Source organism: Manis pentadactyla, chromosome 9, assembly GCF_030020395.1.
Source record: "Manis pentadactyla isolate mManPen7 chromosome 9, mManPen7.hap1, whole genome shotgun sequence".
Taxonomy (NCBI): domain Eukaryota; kingdom Metazoa; phylum Chordata; class Mammalia; order Pholidota; family Manidae; genus Manis; species Manis pentadactyla.
In genome coordinates, this window is record NC_080027.1 from 26,767,104 (window position 1) to 26,787,799 (window position 20,696).

Genomic DNA, 20,696 nt, shown 5'->3' on the forward strand with positions numbered 1-20,696 from the left:
CTGTTAAATGAATAAATGCATAAAAATAGAATTCTGCTTTTGCTTTGTAGTATTTATTACTAATTGGTGGCATTTCCCTGAGATTTGTCCCAAGAAGGTGAAATCCCCATATGTCTAATGCCTAACTCTACTCTTAGAAGAGATACATTATTATTTTGCTCCTTAAACATCTTCTAGGACCTTAAATGGAATTAATGGAAAATAAGAGTGTCCTTTAGCAAACAGCCATTTTCCACAGCAGTGGATTCAAATGATGAAAACTTAAATGAAAGCTGTCTATCATGAGTAAATACATGTTGTGAAGCCTAATAGCCTATGTTAAGTTATGAGGGAAGTTGGAATGACAGTTGAAGAGTACAGACAAGACAGGAGTGGGAGAAAAGGAAAGCATTTCTTATGTATATATAAGAGTGAGGTATGTATACATCCTCACAATAGCCTAATACATATAATTACTAAAGTTTAAATGAGAAGTTAGAATCCTCATAATGTTAGCACTGATGCTCAAATTAGGGGGCACTATATACTTTCAAAATCAGTGTTCCAGTTCCTATTAAGGAGCCCTGCAGCAATGTAGAATTTCTTCTGTCCCTTTCTCTCTGCAGTGTAGTTTCCTGAGATGGTATTTGCCAGTACATAATAACAGCAACCTTTTAATTCATAGCAGAGATGGCACATGGCTTAACTAAACTGCTTTCTCACCTTTGGCAAGAACAATCTACATGCTGGTCTAACTAGTAAAAGAGGAAAGAGAGAGGAGAGTTACTTAAAAATGTATGACTATATGGGACAGCCACCCCATTTTTCTGTATAGAGAGTGCTCAGGCTATGTCATTATCACAGTTGTTGCTAAAAGTTTATTGAGGATCAAGCAATAATACCCCTAAACCTTAAACATTCTGTTTATAAGGCTTTTTTTCCTGAAAGAAATATAACTGAATTTCTACCACTCAGATGTCTGAACAATATCACTTGTTCTAAAGAAATTTGTTTCTGCAAAAATGAAAATGTCACCTAATATTCAAACAGTCATAGTTTTTAGCAGGCTATTGCTGTATCCTGGCTACTGAGTTTCTAATAGCCAGATAAAATGAATATATTCTAGTCTTGCCACCCTTATGCCTTGAGAAACAAGGTGCTGATTAATTTAACAGGCATTTCTATATAGGAATTGTGCTTGAGTTATATTTTGTGAACCTAGTACCTAAGTATTAATTCTTCCCTGAGAGCAGCTTCTGTCCTAGATAACTTAAAACATATATACAGATCCCCAATAAATAGAAAAGGTTGAAGAGCTGCAGGAAAAAGAGGTTCTAGAGAATTGTAACAGCAGTTTTTTTTTTTTAGGAGAGCTGTGAAGATAAATTAGATTTTTTAATGGTATAGCTTAAGAGGACAAAACAAGGACCAATTATTAGAAATCAATGACATACATTTCAGAATCATCCCCAATGTGTTGCTTACCTTTCTGCCTCATATTTAATCACCTAATAATGTCAGATGCTCTAGAATATACAAGAGTTTCTATACTCTAACCAACTCATGTTCATCTCATTCTTATCTTAAAACAGCCCTCACCATCCATCATCCCCTTGTAGTTCTGTGACTAATCTTTCTACAGTCTGCTAAGGACACTATCTTTCTAAAATATAAATATGATCATATCAATTTCTTGCTTAACCTCTCATGATTTTCATTGTCTATAACAGTGTTTCACAAAACAAGGTATGTAGACATATTCTTGAAGATATGAGCATTATATCACAATTAAAAACCCTTTGTTTTCAAACATCTCTCTTTTATATGGATAATATAAAAGACATTTACATAAAACAAACTTCAGTATCTTAATTTCCTAGGGATCTGTGGACGTATCTTAGGGACCTGCAACCTTTTTCTCCTCCAGAGAAGATTGAGAAACACTTGCAGGCTAGCAGGCATGGCATATTTTAATCTCTTTATACCTCTTGTTATATCCTTCTGGAAACAATATTCAAGGCATATACAACTTCTCATTTTTGGTAACTAATTTTACTTTCACACTTCTATTCCACTGCAAATGTTGTTCCCTCTGCTTGAAATGCCTTTCCTCTTCTTTTCTTGGTTAGAAATTACTGATATTCCAAGATTTGTTTCCACCTTCTTAAGAAATATTTCTAATTTATCACTGGATTCTACCTCATTTTATACGACTATCATATTTTGCTCTCTTCAACATGTTTGTGTGGTGTCTCCTCATTAGATGGTGAGTTCCTTGAGGCCAGAAACTGTGTAACAGCCATCTGTATATGTCTTTGTACTTCTGTAATTATCCACAGTACCAAGATCCTAGAGGGCTCTTTAAAATGAATGGAATTTTTCTCAACCTAAGGAATGCCCTGTTTTCCCATGTGAGGTAGGTAATGCCTGTTCTTAAATGGCCACATTGGGATACTATCACAGTGGGCATCTCAGCATAGTATGGGATGTCAGACTGAGTACATTGGGAAGTCTCTTCTTGTAAGTGTCCATGATGCTAAGTCACACTGAGCTTAGGGTTGGGACTACACCTTCAAATCAGAGCTCCTCCTTGTTCCCGCCCCCCCCCCTTCCATTTTGGGTAACAAGAGTTACCTTTGTTCTTGTCTCCTTGTTTTTGGGAATTCCTCCTGAAAAGCTATTTATCTCCAGTGATGCTGTCTATCTCTGGGTCTATCTCAAGAATTTATTTTTCCATCCTTCTCCCCTCTGTCTTCTACTGCTTCTAGCCCATCACAATCTATTTTGTCAGGATTCAGTCCTACTTGGTTTCTAAGCTAGTTGTCAGGAAAATAAATGACTGATATCTAAGTTGTCAATAATGAATCCCAGTTTCACATAATAATAGCTGGCATTTATTGAAGAAATGTTTTAAGTTCCTTAAATAAATATATATAATAGTTATATAAAAAATATAAAATTCATATTTATAGAACTATTATATATATAAATATATAATCCTTATGTAAGCCCCATAAATTATTATTCTTATCCACATTTTATGTTGAAACTGAGGCTCAGAAATAAAATAACTTACTCCAAGTAGCACATCTAGAAAGTGGTAGAGTTTGGGTCAAATTCTAGTCCGTTTGATTGCCTTTAACCACTCGCTGAACTTCCAGCCCTGCCCCACCCAGTAACACACATACCAGATAGCATAAACTGGGAAGCACATGATGTGGGCAGGCAGAGATTTGCACATGAGAAGATTCTTCGTTGAATCAGCCCATACTCATGGGAACCGACTATTTACCCTAATCAGAAGACTACTTTTTATAATGCATATTTCTTTTTCTTTGCTTTATCCAAGAACATGCAGCTTTTATGCAGCTCACAAATTGCACATCTTCAATATTTATTTCAGCATTTAAACCTAAAAGGACAGCTGAGGTTACATAAATAACTCAAGGAGACAAAAACACAAAAGCTCCTCCATTCCAGGACTGGCTGTGAGATTTTGTTCTATGGGAGGTATACTACGCATCTCTCACAAAGCCCCGAATAAAAACAGGGAAACAATAACTGTGAGGGCCAATCAGACCCAAGAGTGCAACTGCACCTGCATTTGTTGAGAGAGCAGTGTGCAGTGGCTCCTCTGTCTCTGCGGCCCAGGCCAGCTCTGCTCGCGCTGATACTCACTGGAGCACTTGTTGTAGGCTAAGACATCCCACCGCCACCCTGTCTTGACTTGAGATAAAATGTGTCACTCTGGGAGCAACACTAGCTCCCAGATTTTTGTCTCTAATATCCTTCCCCATTGAAAGGAACCAGTGCTCCCCAGGAGGTATGACTGACCCCAGGCCTTGGGCAGTGTAGGTACAAGACATCTCTAGAATATTTTATTATATCAGAAAGAGTGAAAGTGCTGAAAAATAAGATATGAAACAGAGATAGGAGTCAGCCTCAAGGTGTGCTTATGTGTGGCACTGGGGACCATTTGAGCACCAAGATAAATATACACCTTAATGAATCATATACCATTGAAACAATTGAAGGTCTTTACTCCACACCATAAATAGGCAGATGGATAGTTAGATAGATGCGAAGACTAGAGGGCTCTTGCTAATGTAGAATCCTGAATGCTGACTAATAAATGTAGAGGGAGTGCTGAATTTAGAAAGTCATACTATACCACCAGTGGATGGGAGCTGCAGGAAAAAAACTGAGATGCAAAGCAGGATATTTGCATAGCATTAAAACGTGTCTCAATGTAGTCAACTTATTAGCAGGAAAGGGGAAAAAAGGTAATTATATAGTGGGACAACTGGACCACATCTGGAGCAGATGCTCAAATTAACATCAGCAATGTGAGACAGATGGTCACCATGTGCCTCCAGATACCCTCTTAGATGTAAAATCAGAACTATGACTAGGAGTCCATTATCTGGATCCAGTGAGGAGGAAATGCCAGACAAACTCAAAATGAGGAATATTCTATTTTTGAATGGGGAAACTGTAATCCCTCAGAATACCAATCTCATTAAAAAAAGAAAAAGGGCTGTGGAACTATTTCAGATTAAAGAAGGCTAAAGACACAGGACCACTAAATGCTCCCTGACCCTAGCCTGGATCCTATTACAGAGAGAAAAAAAGTACTTTAAAGGATATTATTAGGTCCATTGAAAAAAACTGCAATTTTAACATGAGATTAGAATAGAGTATTATATCAATATAGAATTTACAGAAGTTGATAACTGTTCGGCTGTTTTGTTAGAGACTATTCCTATTCTAAGGGAAAACACTGAAATATCCAACAGTAAAGGGTTCCGATTTGTACAATTTACCCTTAAGTGACTCAGACTGGAAGAGAGAGAGAGAAAGAGAAAAAATAAGATGAAATGTAAACAGTAAGTGAATCTGGGAAAAGGGTATACCTTATTCATCGGGCTGTGTATTGTCTTCAGTCATTGACGTAGTGGGCATATTCATACGTTATGCTGAAGAGTTGTTAATATGTTGGACTGTTGCTCAGACTTTGCTGAACATATATTTTATATATATATGTCACATGTCCTTCACTCATTCAGAAAATTCTGAATTCTCAACGCTTCGGGACCCAGGGTTTTGGAAAAGGTTGTAAACATGAATTCAGAAAGAGAAAAAAAGGAATTTAAAGTGAGAGATAAAAGGCAGTTACCTTCCAGTGTATTTCTAAAGCTGAAATTAGCAGTTTTATCCATGGAACCCGATTCATACTGGGTCAAACTCAGGCAAAATTCCACGTCAGCTGAGGTGGGGAGCCTCGGGGTCCTGGCTGTGTCGTGGCCTCCGGGATTGCGCAGTAATGGCCCCTCGGGAGCCCCGCTGCACAAAGCCTGATGACTGTTGTACTCGTCCAGTCGGGTACAGATGATCTGCACAAAACACCTTTATGTTAAAGGAGTTCTCACGTCTTTTGAGTCAAAGGGAAAAGTCAGGGAGATAGAAATTCCTGATCACCACATCTGGGTTTTTAATCAGGATATTAATATTTTAAAGTAAACTGTTGAAGGAAGCAGCTGTCTGGGGGTTGCAGAATAAGCCATGAAAGTTAAAATCTAGAACAGAGTTCTAGTCTTGCACCTACCACTTAATAAAATGAATTAAGTTCTCTAGGCTTCATCTATCAAATGGGATAGTAATAACTACCACATTTAATCTTTGTCAAATACTTATTTGATGAGAAAATGAATTTGGCAAACATTTGTTAAACACCCATTGTGTGGCTTTGCTGGTTGAGTGCCCGGGCCCAGGGTTTAGGTCTGTGCCTTCTTTGGTCTCTCTCTGTATCTTCTCCTTTGGCTATAAAAACCAGTTTTATGGCTGACATGCCACCTACATGATTAGAGCTCCCTTATTCCTAAATCTAGTCCCAAACCACTCCTCTGAACACTAAACCTGTGCCCCCATCTCCAACTTCATACTTCAACCTTATCTCACATGCATCTCAAATGTCACATTTAAAACCAAAAATCTGTTCCTCTCCCTGTATTTCCTATCACATCAACCATCCTACAGCACAAACCAGAAGCTCGTGCATCATCATTTTTAAGCTGGAAACTGGTGAGTCATCATTTATATTTTATTCCCCTATGTCTTTCACATTGAAGCCATCAGCCAGTCTTGTCAATTCTAGCTCTAGAATATACCTTGAATCTGAGCAGCATTCTTCATTTGCTTATACATTATGTGATCCAGCTGCTAATGTCAGATATGCACACTTAGGGACGCTTTTAATTATTGGTCACTAAGGTATCACTAATGAATTAAAGCATTGTGTGTTGGGCATTGTTTGTAATTCAACATCCCATACTTTGTTTGTGCCCTAGCATGCTCTCTCCTTGCCGTGTATCTGATACGGTGCTTAGGCTTCAAGGCTAAGAATGTCTTAAAAAAACCAATATTGTCAACGCTGACTTAATAAGTAATTCAGAGGGGCCTGATTCTAAATATGAAGAAATTTTAGAAATCCTCCACTGGATTATTTTGCTTATAGTTACATTTATATGTAAGCAGAAGAGTAAACTATGATCAAAATATTTGAGTAAATAAGTCAAAAATACTTCTTTCAGCAAGTGTAAAATAAAAATTCCAAGTGATTAAAAAGAAATCATATCATAATTTTATTACCAGATGCATTTTTATATTTTCCTCAATGGTATATAAATTAATTCTTCATCTTAATATCATTGATGCCATAGATTCAATGAGAGCAATTAACTAGGTAGCAAGATAGCAGTCCTAAAGCAAAACATTAAGTGGAGGATGGATGAATAAATAAATCAGTGGATGAACCAAACAGTCTTGATCTCAAAATGTGTGTTGAACACCCTTTTTTCCTAGTCCTAGAATTGATACCAGCCTCTGCTCTAGAAGATATTTCCAAAAATATCATTTTTATTAAACATATAATGAGACCCTTCTCTGTCCCAGACAATGAGAAAGGCATCATTGTACATTTTCTAAAATTGCACAACTAACTACGTTTAAGGTCATAAGATTTTATCCTATTTTAATGTTGAGAAAATTGAGTCTGAGTGTGGAAAAGTACAAAAGGCTAATAGAATCTGAAGCTCTGTATTAGGATTCATAATTTTATGGACAACAGGCAAGGCATGTGGAACAGTATTTTAAAAGTGAAAAGCCTTTCTGGTCAACTGTTTGCTTCACAGTTAAAATAATCAAAACAATCCTATCAGCCTCCTGCTCCAGTGAGTTTGGAACCTAGAGGTATGTAAAAGCAAATTAAATCACCATATCAAAGAGAGCTGAATTGAGCTGTGCCTCCCAGGAATGGCTGCTACTATGTTAAAGGAGACACTTAGGGACGTTTCTTCATTCATTCATTCATTCATTCATTCATTCATTCATTCATTCATTCATTCATTCATTCGTTTGTCTATCTATCCATTTATTTATTTATTTATTCATTCATTCATTCATTTATTTATTTGTATTTATTTTGGTATCATTAATCTACAATTACATGAAGAACATTATGTTTACTAGGCTCCCCACTTCACCAAGTTCCCCCCACATACCCCTTCACAGTCACTGTCCATCAGCGTAGTAAGATGCTGTAAAATCATACTTGTCTCCTCTGTGTTGCACAACCCTCCCCGTGCTCCCCATGCACTATACATGTTAATCATAATGCCCTCTTTCTTTTTCCCCACCCTTATCCCTCCCTTCCCACCCATCCTACCCAGTCCCTTTCCCTTTGGTAACTGTTGGTCCATTCTTGGGTTCTGTGATTCTGCTGCTGTTTTGTTCCTTCAGTTTTCCTTTGTTCTTATACTCCACATATGAGTGAAATCATTTGGTACTTGTCTTTCTCCGCCTGGCTTATTTCACTGAGCATAATACCCTCTAGCTCCATCCATGTTGTTGTGAATGGTAGGATCTGTTTTTTTCTTATGGCTGAGTAATATTCCATTGTGTATATGTACCGCATCTTCTTTATCCATTCATCTACTGATGGACGTTTAGGTTACTTCCATATCTTGGCTATTGTAAATAGTGCAGTGATAAACATAGGGCTGCATCTGTCTTTTTCAAACTGGAGTGCTGCATTCTTAGGGTAAATTCCTAGAAGTGGAATTCCTGGGTCAAATGTTATTTCTATTTTGAGCATTCTGAGGAACCTCCATACTGCTTTCCACAAGGGTTGAACTAATTTCCATTCCCACCAGCAGTGTAGGAGGGTTCCCCTTTCTCCACAACCTTGCCAACATTTGTTGTTGTTTGTCTTTTCGATGATGGCGATCCTTACTGGTGTGAGGTGATATCTCATTGTGGTTTTAATTTGCATTTCTCTGATGATTAGCGATGTGGAGCATCTTTTCATGTACCTGTTGGCCATCTGGATTTCTTCTTTAGAGAACTGTCTATTCAGCTCCTCTCCCCATTTTTTAATTGGATTATTTGCTTTTTGTTTGTTGAGGTGTGTGAGCTCTTTATATATTTTGGATGTCAATCCTTTTTTGGATCTGTCATTTATGAATATATTCTCTCATACTATAGGATACCTTTTTGTTCTATTGATGGTGTCCTTTGCTGTATGGAAGCTTTTTAGCTTGTTATAGTCCCACTTGTTCATTTTTGCCTTTGTTTCCCTTACCCAGGGAGATATGTTCATGAAGAAGTCAGTCATGTTTATGTCCATGAGATTTTTGCCTATGTTTTTTTCTAAGAGTTTTATGGTTTCATGACTTACATTCAGGTCTTTGATCCATTTTGAGTTTACTTTTGTATATGGGGTTAGACAGTGATCCAGTTACATTCTCTTACATGTAGCTGTCCAGTTTTGCCAGCACCATCTGTTGAAGAGACTGTCATTTCCCCATTGTATGTCCATGGCTCCTTAATCGTATATTAATTGGCCATATATGTTTGGGTTAATGTCTGGAGTCTCTATTCTGTTCCACTGGTCTGTGGCTCTGTTCTTGTGCCAGTACCAAATTGTCTTGATTACTGTGGCTTTGTAGTAGAGCTTGAAGTTGGGGAGCGAGATCTCCACCCACTTTATTCTTCCTTCTCAGGATTGCTTTCAGGGTGTTTGATGTTTCCATATGAATTTTTGAACTATTTGTTCCAGTTCATTGAAGAATGCTGTTGGCAATTTGATAGGGATTGCATTGAATCTGTATATTGCTTTGGGCAGGATAGCCATTTTGACGATATTAATTCTTCCTAGCCAGGAGCATGGGATGAGTTTCCATTTATTAGTGATCTCTTTAATTTCTCTTAAGAGTGTCTTGTAGTTTTCAGGGTATAGTTCTTTCACTTCTTTGGTTAGGTTTATTCCTAGGTATTTTATTCTTTTTGATGCAATTGTGAATGGAATTGTTTTCCTGATTTCTCTTTCTATTAGTTCATTGTTAGTGTATAGGAAAGCTCCAGATTTCTGTCTGTTATATTTGTATCCTGCAACTTTGCTGAATTCCGATATTAGTTCTAGTAGTTTTGGGGTGGAGTCTTTAGGGTTTTTTATGTTCAATATCATGTCATCTGCAAATAGTGACAGTTAGACTTCTTCTTTACCCATCTGGATTCCTTGTATTTCTTTGTTTTGTCTGATTGCCATGGCTAGGACCTCCAGTACCAGGTTGAATAACAGTGGGGAGAGTGGGCATCCCTGTCTTGTTCCTGATCTCAGAGGAAAGCTTTCAGCCTCTCGCTGTTCAGTATGATGTTAGCTGTGGGTTTATCATATATGACCTTTATTTTGTTGAGGTACTTGCCCTCTATGCCCATTTTGTTGAGAGTTTTTATCATGAATGGATGTTGAATTTTGTCAAATGCTTTTTCAGCATCTATGGAGATGATCATGTGGTTTTTGTCCTTCTTTTTGTTGATATGGTGGATGATGTTGATGGATTTTCGAATGTTGTGCCATCCTTGCATCCCTGGGATGAATCCCACTTGGTCATGGTGTATGATCCTCTTGATGTATTTTTGAATTCGGTTTGCTAATATTTTGTTGAGTATTTTTGCATCTATGTTCATCAGGGATATTGGTCTGTAGTTTTCTTTTTTGGTGGGGTCTTTGCCTCGTTTTGGTATTAGGGTGATGTTGGCTTCATAGAATGAGTTTGGGAGTATTCCCTCCTCTTCTATTTTTTGGAAAACTTTAAGGAGAATGGGTATTATGTCTTCTCTGTGTGTCTGGTAAAATTCCGAGGTAAATCCATCTGGCCCAGGAGTTTTGTTCTTGGGTAGTTTTTTGATTACCATTTCAATTTCTTTGCTCATAATTGGTTTGTTTAACTTTTGTCTTTCTTTCTTCCTTGGTCAGTCTTGGAAGGTTGTATTTTTCTAGGAAGTTGTCCATTTCTTCTAGGTTTTCCAGCTTGTTGGCATATAGGTTTTCATAGTAGTCTTTAATAATTCTTTGTATTTCTGTGGAGTCTGTCATGATTTTTCCTTTCTCGTTTCTGATTCTGTTGATGTGTGTTGACTCTCTTTTTCTCTTAATAAGTCTGGCTAGAGGCTTATCTATTTTGTTTATTCTCTTGAAGAACCAGCTCTTGGTTTCATTGATTTTTTCTATTGTTTTAATCTTCTCAATTTTGTTTATTTCTTCTCTGATCTTTATTATGTCCCTCCATCTGCTGACCTTAGGCCTCATTTGTTCTTCTTTTTCCAATTTTGATAATTGTGACATTAGACTATTCATTTGGGATTGTTCTTCTTTCTTTAAATATGCCTGGATTGCTATATACTTTCCTCTTAAGAGTGCTTTTGCTGTGTCCCACAGAAGTTGGGGCTTTGTGTTGTTGTTGTCGTTTGTTTCCATATATTGCTGGATCTCCATTTTAATTTGGTCGTTGATCCATTGATTATTTAGGAGCATGTTGTTAAGCCTACATGTGTTTGTGAGCCTTTTTGCTTTCTTTATACAATTGATTTCTAGTTTTATACCTTTGTTGTCTGAAAAGTTGCTTGGTAGGATTTCAGTCTTTTTGAATTTACTGAGGCTGTTTTTGTGGCCTAGTATGTGGTCTATTCTGAAGAATGTTCCATGTGCACTTGAGAAGAATATGTATCCTGTTGCTTTTGGATGTAGAGTTCTATAGATGTCTATTAGGTCCATCTGTTCTAGTGTGTTTTTCAGTGCCTCTGTGTCCTTACTTATTTTCTGTCTGGTGGATCTGTCCTTTGGAGTGAGTGGTGTGTTAAAGTCTCCCAAAATGAATGCATTGCATTCTATTTCCTCCTTTAATTCTTTTAGTATTTGTTTCACATATATTGGTGCTCCTGTATTGGGTGCATATATGTTTATAATGGTTATATCCTCTTGTTGGACTGAGCCCTTTATCATTATGTAATGTCCTTCTTTTTGTCGTGTTACTTTCTTTATTTTGAAGTCTATTTTGTCTGATACTAGTATTGCAACACCTGCTATTTTCTCTCTGTTGTTTGCATGAAATATCTTTTTCCATCCCTTGACTTTTAGTCTGTCCATGTCTTTGGGTTTGAGGTGAGTCTCTTATAAGCAGCATATAGATGGGTCTTGCTTTTATCCATTCTATTACTCTATGTCTTTTGATTGGTGCATTCAGTCCATTTACATTTAGGGTGATTATTGAAAGATATGTACTTATTGCCATTGCAGGCTTTAGATTCGTGGTTACCAAAGGTTCAAGGTTGGCTTGTTTACTTCCTTATTGTCTAACTTAACTCACTTATTGAGCTATTATAAACACATTCTGATGATTATTTCTTTCCCTTCTTATTCCTCCTCCTCCCTTCTTCATATGTTGGGTGTTTTGTTCTGTGCTCTTTTTAGGAGTGCTCCCATCTAGAGCAGTCCCTCTAAGATACCCTGTAGAGGTGTTTTGTGGAAGGCAAATTCCCTCAACTTTTGCTTGTCTGAAAATTGTTTAATCCCTCCTTCATATTTAAATGATAATCATGCTGGATACAGTATCCTTGGTTCAAGGCCCTTCTGTTTCATTGCATTAAATATATCATGCCATTCTCTTCTGGCCTGTAGGGTTTCTGTTGAGAAGTCTGATGATAGCCTGATGGGTTTTCCTTTGTAGGTGACCTTTTTTCTCTCTCTGGCTGCCTTTAGTACTCTGTCCTTGTCCTTGATCTTTGACATTTTAATTATTATGTGTCTTGGTGTTGTCCTCTTTGGGTCCCCTCTCTCGGGAGTTCTGTGTGCCTCTGTAGTCTGAGCAACTATTTCCTCCCCCAGTTTGGGGAAGTTCTCAGCAATTATTTCATCAAAGACACTTTCTATCCCTTTTTCTCTCTCTTCTTCTTCTAGTACTCCTATAATGCGGATATTGTTCCTTTAGGATTGGTCACACAGTTCTCTTAATATTGTTTTATTCCTGAAGATCCTTTTATCTCTCTCTGTGTCAGCTTCTATGCGTTCCTGTTCTCTGGTTTCTATTCCATCAATGGCCTCTTGCATCTTATCCATTCTGCTTATAAATCCTTCCAGAGTTTGTTTCACTTCTGTAATCTCCCTCTGGACTTCATCCCTTAGCTCTTGCATATTTCTCTGCAGCTCTGTCAGTATGTTTTTGATTTGTATTTTGAATTCTTTTTCAGGGAGACTGGTTAGGTCCATCTCTGCAGATCCTCTCACAGGTGTTGTCTGAACTATCTTGTACTGGACTAAATTTTTTTGCCTTTTCATGGTGATAGTGGTGGCTGTAGGCAGGTTGTGGGTGTGTCAGCTGGGAGAAGAAAGTGCTTTCCTGCTTGCTGGATGCCTTGCCCTTCTCCGCTGCCTGTGACAGTTACCTGCTCTCGTGGAGCAGCCACCGGGTTAGTCCCCTAAGCTGCTGTGGGTGGGGTCTCTGTCAGAGCAGCGCGGAATCCTGTGGGGAGTGGCAGGCATGCCAGGTGCGCTCCTCCGTGATAGCGGCGCCCCTGCCGGGCAGCTATGTGCCAGCAGCGGCCTTCAGGTCTGGCCCGGGTGGCTGTGCTTTGGGCTGGGTTTCCGGTTGGCTGCTGGGAGTGTGCCTGCTCCCTCTGGCTCCGCTGCAGCCAGTGCACACAAGCCGCACCCAGGCTGTTCAGTCCCCTCTAGTGCCGTTGGCACACGCGATCTGCTCCTGGTCCCTTCCAGTGCCACCGCCCCCAGCACGCGCTGCCACTCTCCCGCTACTGGGCCATTGTGTCGGGGTCTGCGCCGGTTAGAGGAATGACTAGCAGGCTGTTTAGTGCCATGAGGGGCTTCAGAGCTGCGCTCCCTCCCCGGGGTTTAGGGCACCTAAGGTTCCCCAGGATTCCCAGCTGCTCGCTAAGTGTGCCAGGAGGATTTCGTCCAGCGATGGGGTCCCTGTCTCTTTAAGACTTGCAGAAAGCACTCGCTTTTCTTTTGTCTCAGGGGTGCCGTTTGCAGGGACCTGCCCACAGGTTTTGCTTTTCCGTTTAATGTCCAGCCCCCCATGCACCACCTTGTGTCTGCGCTCTGGGTACATATTTCTAGAGCTGGTTGTTTAGCAGTCCTGGGCTTTCACTCCCTCCCCATTCTGACTCCTTTCTTCCCGCCAGGTTTTGGGGTGGGGGAGTGTTCAGGTCCTGCCTGGCTGCAGCTTGTATCTTACCCCCTTCGTGTGATGTTGAGTTCTCACAGATGTATCCTGGCTGGTATTGCATCCACTGTTGTCTCTTTTGGGAATAGTTGTATTTATTGTATTTTCATAAATATATATGTTTTGGTGAGGAGATTTCCTCTGAACTACTCACACCACCATCTTCCCATGATCCTAGGGATGTTTTCAATTATTGGTCACTATGGTATCACTAGTTAATTAAAGCATTGTGTGTTGGAAAAGAATTGGATTCCAAATCCAGGTAGATGTGGGCTTCCATTCTAGGTCAGCTACTTACAAGCAATACATCAATGAGCATATTATTTAGAATTCCTGAGTCTCAGTTTCCTGGACTGTAATGCGAAATAATATTATATATAATATTAAATAATAAATATTATATATGCACGTTAATGTATTATTTATATATAACTCAGTTCCTGGCTCAGCAAATGTCAGCTTCTAGTTTTCTTTATACTTCATTACATCTCTCAATCCTTTTATCTGTGCATAATTGAGAACTAGAACTGTTAGGTGACTTCATAAGGTCATGTGATGTTTATTTAGACTCAGAGCTAGAGCATTAATACACATTTCTCCTGATTCTAGAGGTAAATCCACTACGTTTATTACTGCCTCTGGCATAAGACTGGTTGACTAAGGCTGACCTAATGTTTGCATTGAATGTCATACATTGGATATTCCTTTACAATATTGATTACATAGACATCATAGCAGGCACATAGATGAATCATTTTCATTCCTGTTTAAATAATAAACCATCTCAGAGTATTTTCAAAAGATCCTCACTGCCTAAAAGACTCCTAAGGCACACTTGTTTAAATTAGAGAGGTTTGAATGGCACAATTTTTGCTGAAATGCCAACTGCCAAGTGACTAAGTATTTAGGTGATTGGATGTATTAGTAGGAAACAAGAAGGAAATTTAGCCCAGTTCCAGAAACAATTTGAAAAACTTAATCGAAAGTCATCACCTTTATATTTGATGCAGAAGGAGAGGCTGAGTAGGAGAAATTGTTAGCATTATGGTGATGATCATGGACATTGCAGTCAGACATGCTCTCCGACATTGACTCTTTATTAGCTACAACCTTGGGCAGATTACTTAAGCTCCCTAAGTATTAAGGTTTTTCATCTGTAAATGTGGATTGTAACAACTTTTTATGCAGGAGCAAATAATTTAACATATGTAAGGTACTTAGTACATAGTGCCATATATAGAGTGCATAATAATGACAGCTATTATGTTATTACTGAATATGAGACCATTGGACAGTTCACCAGATAGTTTATAGCCCTGGCTCTGTAACACTGGTTGTTTTTATTATTTAAATAACTAATAGTGGTGTATCATATAAAGATATAATAAAAATTTCTACATGTGGAACTGAAAGAATATGTCAGATATTAAAACTAGTCATTTTACATTAACAGACTTCATTGAAGCCTTTCACAGTAATGCTTTAAGATAATATTGTTCTAATTTTAAAAAGTTCTCAGAATAATTAACTTTCAGATCTTGTAGCTGAATAAGTTACAAAAGTCCACTGAAATTCATGTTTACATGACTCAAAAGGTTATACCCTTAAACTGCATTCTGCTTTCCATTCCATTTAGTATTTTCATTAACACAAAAAACAGGCACATATGATAATTGCACCCCATTTTCTCTGGTGAGAAAAAACAAAGGTCAATGATGCTGCATAACATGTTCAATAGCATTTCATAAGTGGCCGAGCTGGAATCTGGTAAGGGGCAGAGGTCTTCAGATGAGGAATTTGTCCTTTTCTATTTCAACACAGTGATTTATAATGTGTGATTGGGGGGAAAAATCAAGCATCCCAAGTCAAATGACAAAGGGGAGCTAGAAAGAAGAAACAGGTGTATTAATGGAGAAAATAGTGCTCTCATAAATTTAAAGAAATTGCATTTAACTATTAGTTATTAAAAGCTTTCAGGAGCAAAGATTCTATTATGGCATTAGAGGCTTATCTGGAAAAATAAAACCCAGATGACATTCCACAGAATCTTTTTCATAAAGAAAAAAGGGAATCTGTTATTGCACTGAGCTGTTGCCATGGTTACCTGAACCCCTGCCTCTCTGCTGAATGTGACTTTTTTTCTTCCCACTATTTACTTCCATGTGATGGGCTTCTCACCTCATGAGTGAATTCCCTTGCCACATTTCACTCCCGTCTATCATCTTGGAAAAACGTATTTCCTCTTTGATTCATTATGACAGCTACCCCTCACCTACCTTTCCTTTTTCTGGCTAGTCTACCTGCTGCTTGTCTAACTTTGGATCTAATTGTGTTGAGCATAGATATTTGTATTAAGCACACCCCCATCTCCAAAAATAATGGACTGTCCTAACTGATGATAAACATGCTTGTACTTTACAGAAGCTCTTGGCAGTAAGCAAATAAATGAAAAACCATACCAAAAGAAGACATGAATTCTGAATATAAGAAAAACAGTTTTCTAAGAATCCTAACATTAACTAAATATCCAATTTTAATTATTTCATAGAAAACCCTATCATTGAATATTATTAATCTCAATATTCAATACAAAATACAATATTCAATACTCAATACAAAATGTTGTAACTTGTTTGGTCTTCTCTATTGTATGCTCTCTTTTCTGCATGCATGTACACACATACATGTGGAATCCCAGGGAGAACTATGCAAAATGTTTTATTCTAGACTTTGAATTTAGTTGCTGTTCATTTTGCATTGTTGTCTCCTTGGCCTTGGGGATTCAGTGCTGCAAAGAAGTACAGTCTAAGGTTCTAGAAATCCAGCCATGCAGAGTTCAATTTTTTATGTATTCGAGCATTAGAGCAAGCATGTCTATGAAATTTAATTTTGTTCAATTCAGCATACATTGATAAAGCTCATTCCATATATATATTATGGTCCTGAACTCTGTGGATATAAAAATAAATTAGAAATGATCTCTACCATGGAGCAGCAAACCAAGACAGGTCTACAAAGAGAGATTTGAAAACAGCTACCTGTACTGAAGAGTTATAGGTGCCACGATATAAATCTGTACCAAGTGTAATGATAGCACAAAGAGGTGAGGGTCAGTTCTACCTGAGTAAGGGGTGTGGATCAGTAAAAGTCTAATGGAATATTTTCATTATAACTTGAAAGAGAAGGACTGCATCATAATACCTCCCCCAGTTATCTGTAAAACTGAATTTTAAGGAAGTCAAGTGAATGTGAGTCAAATGTTACGTCAATAAATTAGTGGCTTATTTGATCTCTTCTGAGCCTAAATGGCTCATTATTTATGGGGAAATAGCCCTGTAGCCAGAGGCTTTGGATTTTAGTCATCAGCTACTGGACCTTAGACAAATCATTCTACATTTCTAGGCTTCTTTTTAATCAAATGCCAGCACTAGCTACACACCACTGATGCTCTCTTAACGCAGAACTAATAAATGCTATGAATCTCTAAAACCTCTACTTTTGTGTCAAGTGAAAAAGATCTGAAACCAAAGAAAAACATGGAGGCTTTGTACCAAAGGGCTGTCAGTGTAGTTATTTCGGAAGGTAATGAACTCACCAAGTCTGGAAGGTGGGGGTGGTCTCACCTCACACTAAATAGTCAAGCTCTTGATTTTAGTGTTTAATTCAGGCAAAAACATTTAAACTAGGGGTGTGTTTATTATACAACATGCATTTATAAAGTGAAATAGATACTAAAACAATTTCCATATTAAATCAGTGATTATCAGTACTGGCTGCACAGTAGAATTACCCAAGAAGGTTTTAGAAAATACAGGCTTCAGGACTTCACAGTGGACCTTCTGAGTGTGATTTTCCAGCAGAAGTTAAGTGGATGGAGCTCATGCAGTTACTGTGTTTTGTTTTTGTTTTGTTTTAAGCTCCCTAAGTGCTTTAGATGCTGAGAACTGTTGAATTAAATCAAAATAAACAACTAATCTTAATTTTTAAAGGACTGGAACTAGAGAAGCTGTATGGAGGAATGGAAACAGCCAACTAGAGATGGTTTCAGCTCTCACCTCACACAGTGACACCACTCATCTTAGGTGGACCCAAATGTTCATTCATTTCACCCTCTTTATTTAAACTGCTTTTTTTTCAATGGTCTTTATCCACTCTATTTCCCAGTTTTATTTTTAACACCAGTTTAATAATAGACAATATTGAACCAAATGTTGTAACAAGTTCAGGCCAGTGTTTACCAACTAGACTCAAAGTTTTATTTAGGAGTAAAATTGGCCACAATCATTAAAAAAAAATAAAACAAAGTAAGGAAAACATTCACCACTTTATAATCAATAGGTGATTAGAAAAAATTCGATATATATATATATCTGAGTATTGCCAAGTAGCATATATCTCATATAATTAAGGAACAGTAGCTATTAAGCTTTAGTGTGGAGGTGTTTCAACTTCTTCAGTCATTTCAATAATCCGCCAGCTTTTCTGGGTCAAGTGAAACTAGTTAAGGAATGTGTTATAACTGACAGAAAAATCCCACATCCAAGCTCAGTATTTTAAGCAGTAACAGAGGACATGAGAGCTAGGTGAGAGTTTTACACTTCAAGGTTAAGGCAGGAGATCTCAAGGCTTGCTGAAATATATATTTTTTCAAGGGCATTTTTCCCAACTTTTCCTACACAAACAACACTCATTACTCTTGGTAAATAGCTGACATTAGTGACACCAGATGTTGTAGAGTGGCCAATTTTCAGTGAGCTCCAAGAGGCTCCATTTGGAAGGTGTATGATCTTAGTGGGAGGCATGGGGCTGGTGGGAAGCCTTCCACATTTCGAAACTGCAGTGTGCAAGGCACAGTACAAGATTCTTCCTACCTCATTTGGGCTTAGTTCTGTAGAGCACTTTTGGTCAAAAGTAGTGCATTAGAAATGTTGAGTACAGGCAGAAACGCATTCCTTCTACCTTATGGTTTTAGAATGATAGATCATTAAATTAAAAGCATACTTGTTTAGTTACCTCTTGTCCCTAATCCAGAGTAAGAAATTCAGAATAGGAGGAATGGAAATAAAATCTCAAAATAGCAATCTCCCATCATGCACCTCTGAAGTTTACACATATTTAGGAGAAAGTTAATTTCTTCTTCAGTCTAATGAAAAAAGTGACACAGAATGGGCCAGATCCTTTGGCTAAAGACAGCTTAGCAGTCATGACCCTGGAAATAGTATAGGGTGGTAATGCAGCCAAACCATCTGAGAGACATTTCTTTTGTCTACTACTTACTAGCTGTATGAATCTTGTATGAGTTACCTAATGCCTTTAAGCCTCAGTCTTTTAATCTTTAAAGAGGGAACATTTAGTAAGGGTATTGAATGAGTTAATACACAAAAGTATTGCTCACACATGCTAAATGTCAATGAGTATTAGCTGTTTTCATAATTGACCTATTCAGGCCTCAGGGTCCTCCTATATTTAAAAAAATGATTCAAACTAAACAGTGTCCCCCAAATGTTACTGATGATGGCAATCACCACAGACATTTAATAAATGATGCCTTCCCAGGACCTTTCTCTTAAGATTCTGATCAGTGAATCTAAGATAGAGCTAGGGATTTGTATTTTTGCACTGTGTGACTTTTTTTGTGAAGGAAATTTCAGAAACACTGATCTAGATCATTTATTTATTTAATCATCTAAATATTAATTCATCCATTCATTCAACAGATAGGTAGCATTTGCCGGGCACCATCCTAGGTTCCAGAAAATGCAGTGGTTAAGCCAAGTGCTTCCTGTTTGGAGCTTAGGAACCTAGTAGAGGATATTAGGCAAAACCACATAATTTCTATGTAACCACAATTGTGAAGTGTGTTGTAAAGAAAACACACAGGTATTTTGAGAACTGTTAATAGGGGACCTTTTCTACTCTTGGTGGGACAGATGGAGAAGGAAGCTGATGAAGACCTGCCTGAAGGAGCAATAGCGAGGGCTCCTTTATGCTCTGATACCGTGTCCCCCGCACACCTTACCTGCCAAGAGGAGAAGAAGGATGCCGGGCTGAGTAGGTCAGGGTGGGCTGGGTGGCGCCCTCCCAGGTACTCATCTGTGCAAATGTCACAGTTTTCAGCATCTCGCCAGTCCCAGTATGGAATAGTGAAGTTCTCATCCTCTGTCAGCTTCTGGATTTCTTGTTCCCACAGCAGCAAGAAGAGTCTATGCCAAGGCAGGAAACCTGGTGCTTCGTGAGCAAAATCAATGTTCCTCCAGATCCCAGACCCCCCAAGCAGTGTGTCCCTGGACACATAGTAATGAGTCCACACAAAGAGGTCATAAATGTTGATGTCTTTAAACATGGGTGTCGATCCGTTATTCATTTGGCTGGAGGTGCCTGTGGGGATGACGTAGTCTGGGCTGGTAGTATGCTTTGCTAAGGTGAGGTACGCGAGAAATTTGTTCCTCTCTGGTACGCTCAGATCGAAGATGTTTCTTCTGACCAAGAGCCGCTCCTCTGTGCAGTTTGGTCCCCCAAAGCCAAACTTGCAGTTTCCACAGTCGAACCCCATGAAGTTGCCGAAACACCGGCAGCTCCTGTTGTAGAAGACAGAGGGCCAAGACTCCCGGTCGTCCACCCCGGAGAAGGGGAACTGAGGCCCCAGGGGCGCATTGGACAGAACGATGTCCTGGCAGGAGCCCCGGCCCGAGCGCTGGCCGCAGGGACTCCCGTCGCCCCTCCACAGCGGGCAGCACTCCTTCCCCATCAGGTTCTTGGGGGAGACGCAGGCTCGAGGGAAGTGGCCGGCGGAGATCTGGGCATGCCACAGCAGGCAGCACACAGCAGCCAGGAGCATTCTTCCTGCAGTGCTCCCAGGCTGGATGGAGCTGGTTCACTGAGCCGCACACTTCTCTTTCCATCCTCCCCTTCAGTGACTATCACATGTTTTGGCTAAGACCTATGTAATACCGTTCCCACCTCCAGCATCAGACACTTAGTCTTTATCTTAAGCTTTCATCCTCTGAAAGCCACATGACTAATTTGTCTTTGGAGTTGGCACATATCCCACCCAGGGGACAGGCCTATGGTCATGTGACAGACACTATTCACCACTAATAGTTTTATTCTTACGGTTTGAATGATAATAAAAAAATAATG

The 20,696-nt window shown here is 38.8% G+C and overlaps 1 protein-coding gene across 1 annotated transcript in view; it reads right to left on the minus strand.

Annotated features, from left to right (window-relative positions):
• Window positions 1-20,451, minus strand: part of TYR (tyrosinase) — a 78,264-nt gene extending 57,813 nt beyond the window's left edge. The window contains exons 1-2 of the mRNA XM_036923325.2: window positions 19,576-20,451; window positions 5,156-5,372 (exon numbers count right to left, since the gene is read on the minus strand). Of these exons, the coding sequence (XP_036779220.2) occupies window positions 5,156-5,372; window positions 19,576-20,394 (1,036 nt within the window). The 5' untranslated portion in view covers window positions 20,395-20,451. The remainder of the gene's footprint in view (window positions 1-5,155; window positions 5,373-19,575) is intronic.
• Between the last annotated feature and the right edge of the window lie 245 nt (window positions 20,452-20,696).